The sequence below is a fragment of the Alosa sapidissima genome, chromosome 4, assembly GCF_018492685.1.
Source record: "Alosa sapidissima isolate fAloSap1 chromosome 4, fAloSap1.pri, whole genome shotgun sequence".
NCBI lineage: Eukaryota > Metazoa > Chordata > Actinopteri > Clupeiformes > Clupeidae > Alosa > Alosa sapidissima.
This window is the reverse complement of record NC_055960.1, coordinates 38027348-38041281: the sequence shown is the minus strand read 5'-3', so window position 1 is coordinate 38041281 and position 13934 is coordinate 38027348. Positions and strand designations below refer to the sequence as shown.

The 13934-nt window shown below is 46.2% G+C and overlaps 1 protein-coding gene across 1 annotated transcript in view; it reads left to right on the top strand.

The window, feature by feature from the left end:
• Positions 1–13934, top strand: part of kdm5ba (lysine (K)-specific demethylase 5Ba) — a 39893-nt gene that overhangs the window by 2163 nt on the left and 23796 nt on the right. The window contains exons 2-11 of the mRNA XM_042088718.1: positions 1557–1634; positions 2558–2680; positions 2970–3140; positions 9040–9174; positions 9593–9731; positions 10249–10325; positions 10568–10726; positions 10991–11110; positions 13139–13297; positions 13644–13825. Coding sequence (XP_041944652.1) covers positions 1557–1634; positions 2558–2680; positions 2970–3140; positions 9040–9174; positions 9593–9731; positions 10249–10325; positions 10568–10726; positions 10991–11110; positions 13139–13297; positions 13644–13825 — 1343 coding nt within the window. The remainder of the gene's footprint in view (positions 1–1556; positions 1635–2557; positions 2681–2969; positions 3141–9039; positions 9175–9592; positions 9732–10248; positions 10326–10567; positions 10727–10990; positions 11111–13138; positions 13298–13643; positions 13826–13934) is intronic.

Here is a 13934-nt window from a genome sequence, read left to right as displayed (position 1 = left end):
GTGTGTTGTGTTTATGAAGGATGGTGTGTGTGCTCCGGTCATCTTGGGGCTGTACTTACCTGGTAACTGACTAACCCAGGTAACTGGGAGTAGCCTACCCGCTGAACACTGCACTGGGCAGCTATTGTTTGTAAAGAGTCGTGTTTGGAGATCAGCGGACTCCTGAAGTTATCTGGGTGAGCCAGTAAGTTAGCCTTGCTCTGTAGTACACCCCTCTGAAGTTGCCTGGGTGAGCCAGGCTGGGTCGACCTGTGCTGTGCTGTGCTGTAGAGGAACCGAGTGAGCTGCGTCAGTCTGTGCTGTGCTGTGCTGTAGAGGAACCGAGTGAGCTGCGTCAGCCTGTGCTGTGCTGTGCTGTAGAGGAACCGAGTGAGCTGCGTCAGCCTGTGCTGTGCTGTGTTGTAAAGGAACCGAGCGGGCTGGGTCTACCTGTGGCCTGTTAGATATTTACGTTACATTTATTGATTTAGCAGATGCTTTTATTCAAAGTGACTTACAAAATAAGGAATAACATTCAAGCTACAATGCTTAGGAGACCTTAGGTGGCAATGCATATTACAATAATACTACTACCAGAAGATGTGCATGCAGAAGTTTTAGGCCTAAGTACTAGTCAAGGTGTAGTCAAAGGAGAAAGTGGTAGAAGGAGGTAGAGTATGGAAGAGGGGAAAGTGCATGTTGGAGAAGCAAGGCCACAGACAGCGGGCATATTGGAGGAGTTCAGAAGACTGTCACACAATGTCTTATTTCCTGGGGACTGAATGGGTTTAGTCGTGACTTAGAGTACAGGTTGATTAGATGAAGTAAGATGTTTTTTTAGTCACAGTGTTCAGAGGAGTCCAGATACACTGATGCAAAAGTGAAGGTATTCTTAAATATTTAGACCTGTTTACAGAAGGCTACAGAGGGAGGGGTGCCACTATTTACCAACTGTGTTGATGTGTATTATTGAGGTCAAGTGTGTTTTTGTCATTAGTGTGTGTGTGTGTGTGCCAACAGGTTGGGCTGTGTGTGTGGGTGTTTAAGTGATAATGTTGTAGTCTATGGGCTAGGAGGGGTCCACATGCAGCCCCCTCCCCCACACACACACACTACTAGACGTAAATGGTATTTTCTTGTACTATATAAACCATATATTAACCCTTTACTTTGGGAGGGTGAGAAAGGTCGAAACCTATGTTAGATCACATCCTGAGGGTCTAAGCTTTCAGAAAATATATGGTTTATATAGTTGAATTAGTTTTCCCTTCATGGTACAGACCAAAATGTATTATGTGTACACTCTCTTCTCCTAAATCCATAAACACCCATTCAGTTCAATAGGACATTTACTTAGTGGTCTACCAGGTACAGTGGGAATGAGTATTTTTTGTTAACATGTTTTTTCTTAATGTCTGGGACCAGGGCTACAAGAAAATACCATTTACGTCTAGTGGTGTGGTTATGTGCTTGTGGTATGTGTGTATCTGAGTGATATCAGTGTGAGGTCTGTGGGTGTTTGAGCGATATCATTGTGTGAGTGTAAATTTGACCTGTTGGTGTTTCACCTCCTGCAGGGCTGGCAGCCTCCATTTGCCTGTGATGTCGACCGTCTGCATTTCACTCCACGAATCCAGAGGCTCAACGAGCTGGAGGTACACACACACAGCCACACATGCAAGCAACACACACACACACACACACACACACACACACACACACACACACACACACACACAGCCACACATGCAAACATCCATATACACACACACACACACAGCCACACACACACACACACAGCCACACATGCAAACATCCATATACACACACACACACACAGCCACACACACACACACACACACAGCCACACATGCAAACATCCATATACACACACACACACACAGCCACACACACACACACACAGCCACACGTGCAAACATCCATACACACACACACACACACACACACACACACAGCCACACATGCAAACATCCATACTCATATCCACACACACACACACAGAGACATGTGGGCAGAATGTGTGAGCCTTGACTGGTGATTAAGAGAGGCTCTGAGAGGGCAGCCGTGCTCTTTGTGTGAGGCAGTGGGGGGCCGCCATGGAGCCTGGCCATTTGGCCTGGAGCATGCTGTCTGCAGAGAGGGGTCACGACCCCTGAGGTTCAGAGAGCAGCGCCGCAGAACCGCTCTACTATCAAGCACCCCCGTCACTAACATCAACACAAATCTGCTCTGTGTGTGTGTTTGCGCACACAGTCACTTTAATCCCTGTTCTTGATTGAAAGCTCAGTGGGATCATGAATATACAAAGTATTTAGATTCTGCTGTGGTTTTGCATTACCATTGATTTCTTTTTGAAAGAAGTCGGAAGTTTTGTTGTTTTTTTTTACTAATTTTATTGCCAAAAACATCGAATAACATGTTAAAAGAAGACAAAAGTTGCAGTGAAGTGTTTGACCGTGTGGTCCCTCGTGTTGGATGCGTGAAGTGAGTGTTTGACCGTGTGGTCCCTCGTGTTGGATGTGTGACATGAGCTGCTCTTCTATTGCCCTTTTAACAGGCTCAGACCAGGGTGAAGCTCAACTTCCTGGATCAGATTGCCAAGTTTTGGGAGCTGCAGGGATGTACGCTGAAAATCCCCCACGTGGAACGCAAGATCCTGGACCTCTACCTGCTCCACAAGGTACGCCCATGCCTCACCTCAGTCCACCCCTCACCATACTGCCCCTGAACCATCCTTGTGACGTCAGCCCTGCGAATAAACATTGGTTACATTGCAATTCCCTCTCTGGCATATTAGTGTGTGTGCATGTGTGCGTGTGCGTGTGCGTGTGTGTCTGTATGTTTATGAAAGTTTGGATGCACGAGTGTTTGTGTGGGTGAATGTTTTTGCATATGTGTAGTGTACACATTAGTGAACGTGTGTGTACTGATATGAGTGTTTGTGTGTGTGTTTGTCTCTCCCTCCTCAGCTGGTGAAAGATGAAGGCGGTTTCGAAGTGGTGTGCCGTGAGCGGAGGTGGACGAAGATCTCTCTGAAGATGGGCTTTGCTCCGGGCAAGGCTGTCGGCTCTCACCTGCGAGCTCATTACGAGAGGATCCTCTACCCCTACCACCTGTTCCAGACTGGCGCCAACCGCCCCGTGAGTATCCACCCCCCCACCCCAGACATCACCCCTCACCACATCCGCTGCCAGGTGGCACAACCTGGCTGTGCCCCCGGGTGCCTGCTCTACGTGCCGACTCCTGGAAGCACTTTGGTGCAACAGATTTCAAGCCACAGAGTGACTAGGGTTTTGTTTTGTTTTTTCTTCTTTTTCTTTTGAGAAACAAGGGTTTTAAATACACCCTCTTTTACCGTGGGTCGTTACATAAGAACGCTGTTGAAATGCAGCCCAGATTTAGAGAACTGGAAGATGTGAAAACAGTCCTACTCCTGCCTGGAGGAGTGGGACTCCGCAGCTCAGGGTGAGGTGAATACATGTAGCATAATCACCACAGCAGCTCAGGGTGAGGTGAAGACATGTAGCATAATCACCACAGCAGCTCAGGGTGAGGTGAAGACATGTAGCATAATCACCATAAAACAAATACGAAGCACGCCGAGCGTTTAGAGACATTCAGATAGTGTTAACAGCACTGCCATCATTTAGCCTAACCATGTGCAGGCCAGCCTGCCTGTGGTCAGATCACTCTCGTTACCAGTGAAGCCCAGCACGTCCTCACAGTGCAGGTGGGCAGGTAATGGCCGTTCAGTACGGCCACGGCCAGGTGGGCAGGTAATGGCCGTTCAGTACGGCCAGGTGGGCAGGTAATGGCCGTTCAGTATGGCCAGGTGTTTAAGGGGAGGGGGGGGGGGGGTCCTTAAAACTAGGCCCGACCTTAACACTCGCCTCCTCCTAACACACACAAACACCCTGGGGGTGTTCCAAGTGCGTCGTTTGGTGCCAAACCTCATTCAGTGTGTGATAAACCTCCTACTAGAAGAGCACCAGGGCCTCATGTTCCCAGCAAAACATGGACACAGAGTTCTTCTTTTAGAAGAGTTACCACCCTTTGTCTAAATTACTGATGCTTGTCAGTCGTCTGTCTCTGCATTAACATTAGAATCAGCATTGGGGAAAACCTGTAAGACCTGTAGGATCTAGAAAGGCAAGGTGTGTGTGTGCAGGTCCTTGCACCGAGCATGCACTGTGATGATCACATGATCAGCTGTCAGTCTGGCTCGCAGTGTGGGCGGGATTCAGTTGTGAACGTGTTTGGGGTGCGGTGTCTGGGATGCGGTGTCCACACAGTTGTGAACGTGTTTGGGATGCGGCGTCCACACGATACTAGAAAAGTATCACAATGCCCTCACACAAAAAACAAAACAATCTGATGTTTTTTGAATCGATACTTTATTAAAATAATAGCGTTCTGTGTGTGTGTAGACTGCTCCCACTGTCCATGCTCTTTGCATGCAGGCAAGTGGGCATGTCAAGGCAAGTGGGCATGTCAAGCAGGCAGCACTGGGTTTCGGATACATCACGGATAGTGAAGGCAAACCAACAGGGACACTAAGGCCCCTCTATAATACGCTAATGTAACTTGCAAACAACCTGTTTAATATTCGGGCAGTACTTCCGAACTTCGGAAGTTCAATAATTATTTCTTAGACGTAGGATAGGCTACCCGAAATGTACTCATTAAAGCTCACAGCCTACCACCGAAGTATTCAGTCTAATAATAATAGCAGCTTAGGATGTGTTAGCAAATAATGTTAACTATCAAAGAAATAGACGTGAGGTAGGAATGCACACACAGATACTGCATATTGCAACAGGTAATGGTGTATGTATCTGATGAAGACCTGAGTGGTTGAAACGTTGTATTTATTAACTATCAAAGAAATCCCATAAACACAGGAAGGCCTAGGGTAGCCTACATCAGATGGCCTAAAGATGCTGTTCTGCATAGTATTCAGTGACTGACTGTGTGAGGTGGAGTTGCTGAGGGACTCCGTGTGTGTGTGCACACTGGTGGCAAGTGTGTCTGTGTGTGTGTGCATATGAAGTGTGTCTCTGTGTGTGTGCATATGAAGTGTGTCTCTGTGTGTGTGTGTGTGTGCATATGAAGGCTGTGTGTGTGTGCATATGAAGTGCATCTGTGTGTGTGTGCATATGAAGGCTGTGTGTGTGTGTGTGTGTGTGTGTGTGTGCGCATATGAGGCTGTTTGTGATGCATGTGCCGTGTATCTCCGCTCCTCTTTGTCAGCCTGTAGGGTCCCCCCCCCCCCCCCCCCCCCCACACACACACACACACACACACACACACCCCGCCCATCCATAGTCTGTCCCTATGTTAATAAGCTGCTGCCCCCTCCACACACACACACACACACACACACACACACACACACACAGACCCTATGTTAATAAGCTGCTGCCCCCTCCACACACACACACACACACACACACACACACCCCATGTTAATATGGTGCTGCCCCCTCCACACACACACACACACACACACACACACACCCCCCCCATGTTAATATGGTGCTGCCCCCCACACACACACACACACACACACACCCCGCCCATCCATAGTCTGTCCCTATGTTAATAAGCTGCTGCCCCCTCCACACACACACACACACACACAGACCCCATGTTAATATGGTGCTGCCCCCATTGAGGCTACTCCGCCCCCCCGTCTCCCAAGTGCTATCCGCCACTTCCCCTCTGTGGTCACATGACCTCCCAGGGAGGCCGTTGGGCCGTGTGTGTGTGTGTTGGCAGACGGCTGGACCCAAATGGGCTCATTAATGTAGGGCTCATTTGTTGACGTGTTCTCAGGAAGGATGTTAAAATCTGCACACAGCCCCACTTTTTCAACAATCACGTCACAAGTGAAATAGCAGGGAAGCTGGATAAACTAAACTTAAAAAGCCTCAATACTTAGAATTACCGGTAGGTTGAATGTCTGATCATATCATCATGACCATTTAAATTATTTAACTGGAACGACATTAAATAGCATCCAGTTATAGTTTAAACAATATTTTATTCATACAGGGCAGGTTGCACCAACGTGGTTTAACTTTTAAACTGGATTAAATCATGGGTTAATGACTAATTATGTTGCACCAACCTTAAACCTAGTTTAAATTGAGTTTAAATTAAACTCTGGTTAAATTTAAATCCCAGTTAATCCCAGATTAATTAATTAATTACTTAAACCTAGATTAAATGCAAGTCTGTTGCACCAGTAATTTTAAACCCAGGATAAAGCTGGACTAGCAGTTTAATTTAAACCACCCCTGGAGGAGGTTTAAGTTAAAAGTTTTCAGTGGTACCAGGGATGTAGTGGAGGCTAAACGCAATTAAACGCAGTTTATCCACCTCTGAACTGACAGAAATAGAGTTTATCCACCTCCTGATAGTTTATGGACCAAATGCAAGTTTGCAGGTCGCACATGAGGATGAGGAGGTGGAAGATATGCCTACAAGTGCTGCACATTCCAATGGAAATGCTTTAAGAACATTGATTAACTTAGCCCATATGACAAATTACTCATCTAAACAAGGAGAAACTCATGGGACTTCTATTCTAAAATGCAATATTTATTAGAAATTAAAATATATTAATGGAAAAACAGTAAACAAACAAATATGTGATCTGGTTACATCATTTCATTAAGGAGAACCTCAAGGGAGTCCTGGGGTGGTTGGCTCATTTTTGCTTTTGATAAGTTCAAACTTCCTTGTATAATAGCATTTTCAATGTCCAAAAGAAACCGCTCCTTCTTCTCAATTCGCTTATTTTGTGGTGGGTAGAGGGCTTTTTGATGCTTCTCAGAAGGTCTAACAATACTGTCACCTATTAAAAACACAAACACACAATGGTATTCTCATTAGATCAGTTGCTGTTCTAGCACATCATTCACAACACTTCTACTTGTCATTTGTTTTGCATCATCACAACAAATGCTAAGAAAATGTCCAGTGCTGACTATAACAATCATATAAATGACAGCTACATCCACTCATCCAGTTGTGAGTAAAGTGAATGCAGAGATTCAACACTGCATAGGCTGCAGAACTTAGGGTATATGCACAAGTTATACATTGGGTACTTATGCGATATTTAATTTTTTGTTTTTGCAGAATATCAATCAATGCGATATTCATTTTTTTGTTTTTGCAGAATATGAATCAATATAATTTCTAGTTTAGTGTATAAAGTGAGTGGGATGTGTACATTGCAACTACAGGATTGGATATATAGCTCTTAGAAAATACCAGCTAGCCTAGTTAAGGTGGTGTGATAAGAATGTCATAGTTGGCATGAAGTTCAATTTAACTACAATGCTCAAATCAGAGCTTGACTCATTCTTACAGACACAAATTCTGGAAACATATGAGAGCCACTACAGGAGGTAATAGCCTTGCAGTTTTTTGTTGTTGTTATGACCAAGGACATGGGCTAACGTTAGCTTCTTGTTCATGGCCTAGCATAATAATGCCAACTTAGACCACCTAGCTAGCCAACACACCACCGACTTTCTTGCTGATTAACTTAACCTACGTTAACAAAATACTATCGTCATATAACACCGGTGTTCCGTTTGTAGACGATCAACATTAGCCAAGTGTGTATGGTGCAGTAATGTTAAAAGTTAAGTTAACGTTAGCGTAGCAACTTACTGAAGTCTGTCGTATCTAGTTCGTCTTCATCGTCGTGTTGAGAAGGGGAGCAATCTGATCCAAACAACATTCAGATCGTTTCAACCACTACGCCTCCTCCGTCTCTGAGGTCGTGCTGTCAGTTTTTTGTCTTCAATTATTTCCCCAAACGAGCCATAAGGGAAAAAATCCTCTGCCTTGCCATGATCACTGTAATGCATGTTAGGCGACCTTTACCGTTAAACATTTATGGCACTGTGGTCACAGTGATGCAATGTAACGGCTACCGTCTATTGAAAAGTATCGAAAGTGATATGGGTACATGGTTTACAGCGATTTGTTTAGATAGGCTATAATTTTGGGGCCATTTAACATCGTGATTTGTTTACATCTTGTCAGAATCCATCATGGCGGACAATGAGTACAAATTAATCTTTGTTTAAACTGGATTAACTAATCCAGGGTTAAAATTAAGATGTGCAACGAGTCTCTGGTTAATTTAAACCCCTATTTAAACCTAGATTTACTAAACCTAGTTTAGTCCTAAACTAGGATTAATTTAAACCACGTTGGTGCAACCCGCCCACAATGTTTTAAAGGTTAGAAATGATAAAGTTTCCCCATTTTAAATAATGTAATTGCATGCACGTTGGGAAGGATTTTGGTTATTGGCTTGGGAGTTACCTACACACTCAACTTTTATTTAATAAATCAACACTGTTCTATAATAATACAGTATGCAATGTGCCTGATGAGAATGATCGGTAGTGCTCATCCAAAGTGTACTAGCCCCCATTAAAGGAACACGCCATTAATATTGCTCTTTACCTAGCTAGCCCATGCACTCATTAATACCCCTCTGTAGCTAGCTAGCCCATGCACTCATTAATACCCCTCTGTAGCTAATACCCCTCTGTAGCTAGCTAGCCCATGCACCCATTAATACCCCTCTGTAGCTAGCTAGCCCATGCACCCCCATTAATACCCCTCTGTAGCTAGATAGCCCATGCACTCATTAATACCCCTCTGTAGCTAGCTAGCCCATGCACCCCTGGCCTCCCCTGGGGTTTGCATGTCCTTTCAATGTCCTTCCCCTCGTCCCTGATCACTGAAGTAGTCCACCGGAGCTACGCTACTGCTTGGATATCTGTGCTTAGAGTTGCTCTCTCTCTTGCCCTCATTTCCTGGAAGAGCAGGAGTGTGTGTGTGTGTGTGTGTGTGTGTTGCACTGAAGATGACATGCCTTGTCTCTTGTGGATCTCTGCACATGCATGGAATTTGGTTATAATGTAGACATACTGATTCTGGTGAGTGTGTGTGTGTGTGTATACACTCACAATGCAGTTAAGCTGACCTGTCTTGTCGTGTGTGTAGGACTCTCAGAAGCCCACTCTGACCAACGACACCAAAGACAAGGAGTACAAACCCCACGACCTGCCCCAGAGGCAGTCCCTGCCGCCAGCCGAGACCTGCTCCATTGCACGCAGGGCCAAACGCATGAGGACCGAGGTGGGCACTCACACTCTTACACACACACACACATATGCAGGGCCAAACGCATGGTGAGCAGTCGCACGCTTACTCTCTCTCTCACACACACACACTCTCACACACACAAAGAAAACCTACAACCTTTCCAGCTGGACCCATGTGGGGCCACGTGCTCCTGAGGTGTTGTGTGTGTGTGTTGTGTGTGTGTGTATGCGTGTTGTGGGTGTGTGTGTGTGTGTAGTGTGTTGTGGGTGTGTGTGTGTGGTTGTGTGTGTGTGTGTGTATGCTTGTTGTGGTTGTGTGTGTGTGTTGTGGGTGGGTGTGTGTGTGTGTGGTTGTGAGTGTGTTGTGGGTGTGTGTGTGTGTGGCGTCAGGCTCTCTGCTGTGTCCCTCGCTGCGGTTCTAACCTCCTGGTTCTGTGTGGTTCTGTTGACAGGGGGGCTATGTGAAGTCTGAGCCAGAGGAGTGTGAGAACAGGCCCAACCTGAGGAGGAGGATGGGTTCCTATGTGGCCAAATCAGAGCCAGCTAGAGAACCTGCACCGGCGCACTTAATCAGCACGGAGACTTTGGGTGGTGTGTTTTTAAAGCTTTTTTTGTGCTGTGTGTGTGGGAGATCTTAATGTGCTGTGTGTGTGTGGCTCTGACGAGCTTGTGTGTGTGAATAAGTGTGTGTCTAAGCCTGTGTGTGTGTGTGTGTGTGGCTCTGACGAGCTTGTGTGTGTGAATAAGTGTGTGTCTAAGCCTGTGTGTGTGTGTGTGTGTGTGTGTGTCTGATGAGCCTGTGTAAGTATGAATTAGTGTGTGTCTGATGAGCCTGTGTGTGTGTGTGTGTGTGTGTGTGTGGCTCTGACGAGCTTGTGTGTGTGAATAAGTGTGTGTCTAAGCCTGTGTGTGTGTGTGTGTGTGTGTCTGATGAGCCTGTGTAAGTATGAATTAGTGTGTGTCTGAGCCTGTGAGTGTCTGATGAGCCTGTGTGTGTGTGTGTCTATGATGAGCCTGTGTGTGTGTGTCTATGATGAGCCTGTGTGTGTTTGTGTTTGTGTGTGTGTGTGTGTGTGAGACTCTGATGACTATGTTTTGCTCCCTGCAGTGAAAGTAATCCCAGTGCAGGTGAAACAGGAGCCGGTAGAGCTGAGCACGTCTCCTGGTGATGGAGAGAAGTCAAAGGTAGGGAACACACGCGCATGCTCACACACACACACATACACGCTCACACACACACATACGCGCCCACACACACACACACACATACACACATACATGCTCACACACGCTCACACACACACACACACGCACTCATGCTCACACACACACACTCACAAACACACTCACATTCACACACACTTGGCATGTCAGAATATTGTAGAGACAGGATGTGTTTTGAGTAGGTGGTGTGTGTGTTGTCTCAGGTGGAGCAGTATATATGTCTGGTGTGTGGAGGTGGGGGAGAGGAAGATCGGCTGTTGCTATGCGATGGTTGCGATGACAGCTACCACACCTTCTGTTTGATCCCGCCCCTCCCAGACGTCCCCAAAGGGGACTGGAGGTGCCCCCAATGTCTGGCCCAGGTGAGCGTGTGTGTGTGTGTGTGTGTGTGTGTGATCTCTACACTGAGGTGCAGCAAGCATACTGTTAACACTCCTTTGAGCTACTGTCTATTGTAGAAACTAGAAATGTTTCTTGCCAAAATATACTGTGTGTGTGTGTGTGTGTGTGTGTGTGTGTCTGTCTGTGTGCGTGCTATGTTTCTGATCCATTGGTGTGTTTGTGTTAGTTATAAAGGTGTGTGTGTGTAAAGTTGCTGATCTGTTGGTGTGTGTGTGTGTACTCAGGAGTGTGGGAAGCTCCAGGTGGCGTTTGGTTTTGAGCAGGCGTCCAGAAACTACACCCTCAGGACCTTCGGAGACATGGCCGACTCCTTCAAGTCTGACTACTTCAACATGCCAGTACATGTACGTTTGACCACACACACACACATAGTCGTACCCTGCTGAAGCCTACATAACAGAAGATTGGTGGTCCAGACTATTATTTTTCTGTTATTACACGGCTCTTCACAAGGCAAGTAGAACGCTCCATTGACTTGAATGTGATTTCCCAAAGTTCTAGCGGTCATTATTTCTTGGGAAAGGACCTGAAAAAAATAATGACCGCTGTCAATGGCAACGGAATTTGTGCTTCTAATTCGGGTATTTCATATCTCTACGCAAGGACTGGAACTTCATTCAAAAGTGAAAGCAGACGGTTGATCAGCGGTGTTCTAAAGAATGTTTGATTCAAGTTCAGCGTGTGTTGCTGCGAACTATTTGTTTCAGCAAATGCCACGATGAACGGTAACAAATAGGCTAGGCTATGTAGGCTAAAGTCATATCGTGGGGAGTTTATTATTTCGTTTTGGCAAGTAGTCGTGTAATAAACGGGATAATGTATGGAACGCCGGTCATTATGGGAAAATAAGTCCCTTCAGGGCGGAACAAGACTCCTCCGCTGCGCGTCGGAGTCCAGTTCACCCTGTCGGGACTTATTTTCCCAATAATGACAGGTGTTCTATACATTGTCCCTTAAATATTTTCAGTGTCTTTAAGCGCTTTCAGACATGCGTGTAAGACCGGAGGTTCTGCCGATGTTAAACGGTGGGGCCGTATATCTGAACGACATAACCGGTCATATGGAAGTTCGAATTCACCCGGTGTTTATACTACTCCCCCCCCCCCCTAGTATTTCCTCCGGACATTATGTATGTGCTGTGTCTGAACGAGGAGTAGAACATGCGGTTAAAATTCACACCTAGTGAGAGGGCGTGTTGGTGACGTTTCTTTCGTGCGTCCATGTGGTTAGATCTGACTTAAATGCCAGTGTTATGATGGAGTGGCATAGTGCTGTCCAGAAAATCTCCGACCTGGAAATATGCAGACAGCACGGAGCTACTGTCCATGAGGGCATACAACATTTTGATAGAACACCTGAAGGGAACGTTAAGAGACACGTTAGCCTCCAACTGCATGGCAAGGACAAACGAATTCAGAAGACTGGATCATCATAAGCAGAAGGCGCTGAAAAGGCAGTAGCCTACAGCGACGTCGTTGACGACAATAACAGGAGTATTTAATAAATTGTTAGCCAACACGGTTTTCTGTTCATTGATCGCCTTCATGACCTGCTGAGCTCGCTGATATTTGCTGAGCATATATGCCTAGAGAAAATGAAAACGAAGAAAACCCAACTTTGTTCCAAGCTCCTTACGTAAATGCGACACATGGGGAGAGGATGCTTTTGGAAAAAATAAACCATGAAAAAACGAACAACTTCACTGTTATTTATGTTAGTATTTTGTTTGTTGCTTAAAAACGTTGTATGATCTTGAAGTCTTGAGTTAGCCTACTGAATTGGCTGGTAGCCTACCATAAAGTTTGTGCATGCTCTCTCTCTCTCCAACGCAAACCAGATTTGGGGTTCTATAGCTAATTCTGGTACATAAAGTTGAAAACAGATAAATGTGTTTATTTGAAGCACACATACAAATACTGTAGGCTAGGTCAATTTCAAGTGCGCACTTACGTGACTAGCCTACTTCAAGTATTAGCCTACGCACAATAGATTTCTCTTCTTTAGCCTACATAATGCATAGGCTACATTTTGTAAACAAAAAGCAGCTGTGACTGGCAGCGGCCGCATATATTCTGCGTCATATCTCTCATCTTGTAAACTCTACAAGCCCCCACCCCTCACTCGACAACCACACAGAGATTCTGTAATGTGCGTGTATGTCGTTCACACATACGTCCGTATAAGGTCAGTATTAGGTCCGCAGGTTAGCATCATATCTGAATCATCCGAAGGGTAGGACCTCCGTTTGACAAACCTCCTCATATACTCCGGAGGTTATATCTGAAAGCGCTTTTTTTGTGTGTGTGTGTGTGTGTGTGTGTGTGTGTGTGTGTGATACCTGTCCAGTAACTGTGCTGTCCTTTCCTGCCCAGATGGTTCCCACGGAGCTGGTGGAGAAGGAGTTCTGGCGCCTGGTCAGCACCATCGAGGAGGACGTGACAGTGGAGTATGGGGCGGACATTGCCTCCAAAGACTTCGGCAGCGGCTTCCCCATCAAGAGCGCCGCTTACAAAGCCACCTCAGAAGAGGAGGTACATATATCTAGCACCTAATGCCTTACCTGCGTGTGTTTGTGTGTGCGTGTGGTGTGGTGTGGTGTGGTGTGGTGTGGTGTGGTGTGGTGTGTGGTGCTCGCGTGCGTGTGTGTGTGTGTGTGTGTGCGTGCGTGCGTGGTGGAGCAGTGGTATCGGTGCCAGCTGATAATCGGTCGGAATTCGACTCCCGCTCCGGTCATTGTTAGTCCATGTCCCTTTGGATAGAAGTGTCTGCTATATACCAGTCACTTTACTGACCACGCAAGCAATATGTAACATGAATGTATGGGTCATGGTATGCATTGGAGCCCTCTTGAGCGTCGTGTGTGTGTGTCTTGCGCAGCACTACCTAGGCAGCGGCTGGAACTTGAACAACATGCCGGTGCTGGACGCGTCTGTTCTGACCCACGTGACTGCGGACATCTGCGGCATGAAGCTGCCCTGGCTCTACGTGGGCATGTGCTTCTCCTCCTTCTGCTGGCACATAGAGGACCACTGGAGCTACTCCATCAACTACCTGCACTGGTACACACACACACACACACACACACACACACACACACACACACACACACACACACACACAACGCGTACTATGCTAACAGTCTTTAAACTTGTGTTGCTTTTTTTGTGA